The sequence below is a fragment of the Otolemur garnettii genome, unplaced genomic scaffold (genome assembly GCF_000181295.1).
Source record: "Otolemur garnettii isolate 467f Iridium unplaced genomic scaffold, OtoGar3 scaffold00013, whole genome shotgun sequence".
In the NCBI taxonomy this organism is placed as follows: domain Eukaryota; kingdom Metazoa; phylum Chordata; class Mammalia; order Primates; family Galagidae; genus Otolemur; species Otolemur garnettii.
Window position 1 is genome coordinate 22,809,219 of NW_003852408.1, and position 736 is coordinate 22,809,954.

Consider the following 736-nt stretch of genomic DNA (forward strand, 5'->3'; position numbering starts at 1 on the left):
ACGGCTGAGTCCCCGCCAAGGCTCTGGGCAGCAGGTGCCTCGGAGCACTGGATCTTACCTGGGCTCTGGCGAGGAGACCGTTGCCGAGCATCAGCCACCCCCAGACGAGAAGCGACGCCCCCAGCCCGGCCATTCCCCGAACGGCTGAAGCGAGAAGCAGGGACCCTCCTCCTAAAGCCTGGAGAAGCTTCGAACTCGCCAACTTGGCTGACTCGAGGCAAACTTGTGGCCAGGAACTAGGCGCAGCTGGAGCGCCGGTGCCCAGGGCGGACAGCCGAGGGTGCGCGGGGTCTGTCCGCCGGCTCCACGCGTGTCTCGGAGCCCGGATCCTGCGGAGTCGCGGTCCGGGGTTGGTCCCGTCTTCTTCCGAGCGGCTCGAGTCCCGGGCTCGGCTCGCAGCCTCGTGCTGCCCGCGGCAGGAAGAGGGGGCTCCCACGCCCCGCGGTTCTGAGTGCGCCCCGCGCGGCCGCAGGGACGCCTGGCAGGTGCCCGCGCTCCTTTCTTGGAGTCACTTGGTCCCGCAGCCCAGGGGCCCGGAGTGGGGAAACGGGGGCGACGGATCCGGAGGCGCTGCTGCCGCCACCCCCAACTCACAAGGTCTCTACTTCCTTCCTCTCAGTCCCGGGTTCAATGCTGTTTCTCTGGGTGCGCCCTGGGACTATGGGGAATAAAAACCAGAACTTCCCTCTTATCTTGACACACGCTGACCATCAGCCAACCGGACACCCGACAAAGT

At 67.0% G+C, this 736-nt stretch overlaps 1 protein-coding gene across 1 annotated transcript in view; it reads right to left on the reverse strand.

The window, feature by feature from the left end:
• PTH2R (parathyroid hormone 2 receptor) overlaps positions 1-133 on the reverse strand; it is an 89,494-nt gene extending 89,361 nt beyond the window's left edge. Inside the window, exon 1 of the mRNA XM_012802127.1 lies at positions 59-133. Coding sequence (XP_012657581.1) covers positions 59-133 — 75 coding nt within the window. The remainder of the gene's footprint in view (positions 1-58) is intronic.
• Positions 134-736: the final 603 nt, after the last annotated feature.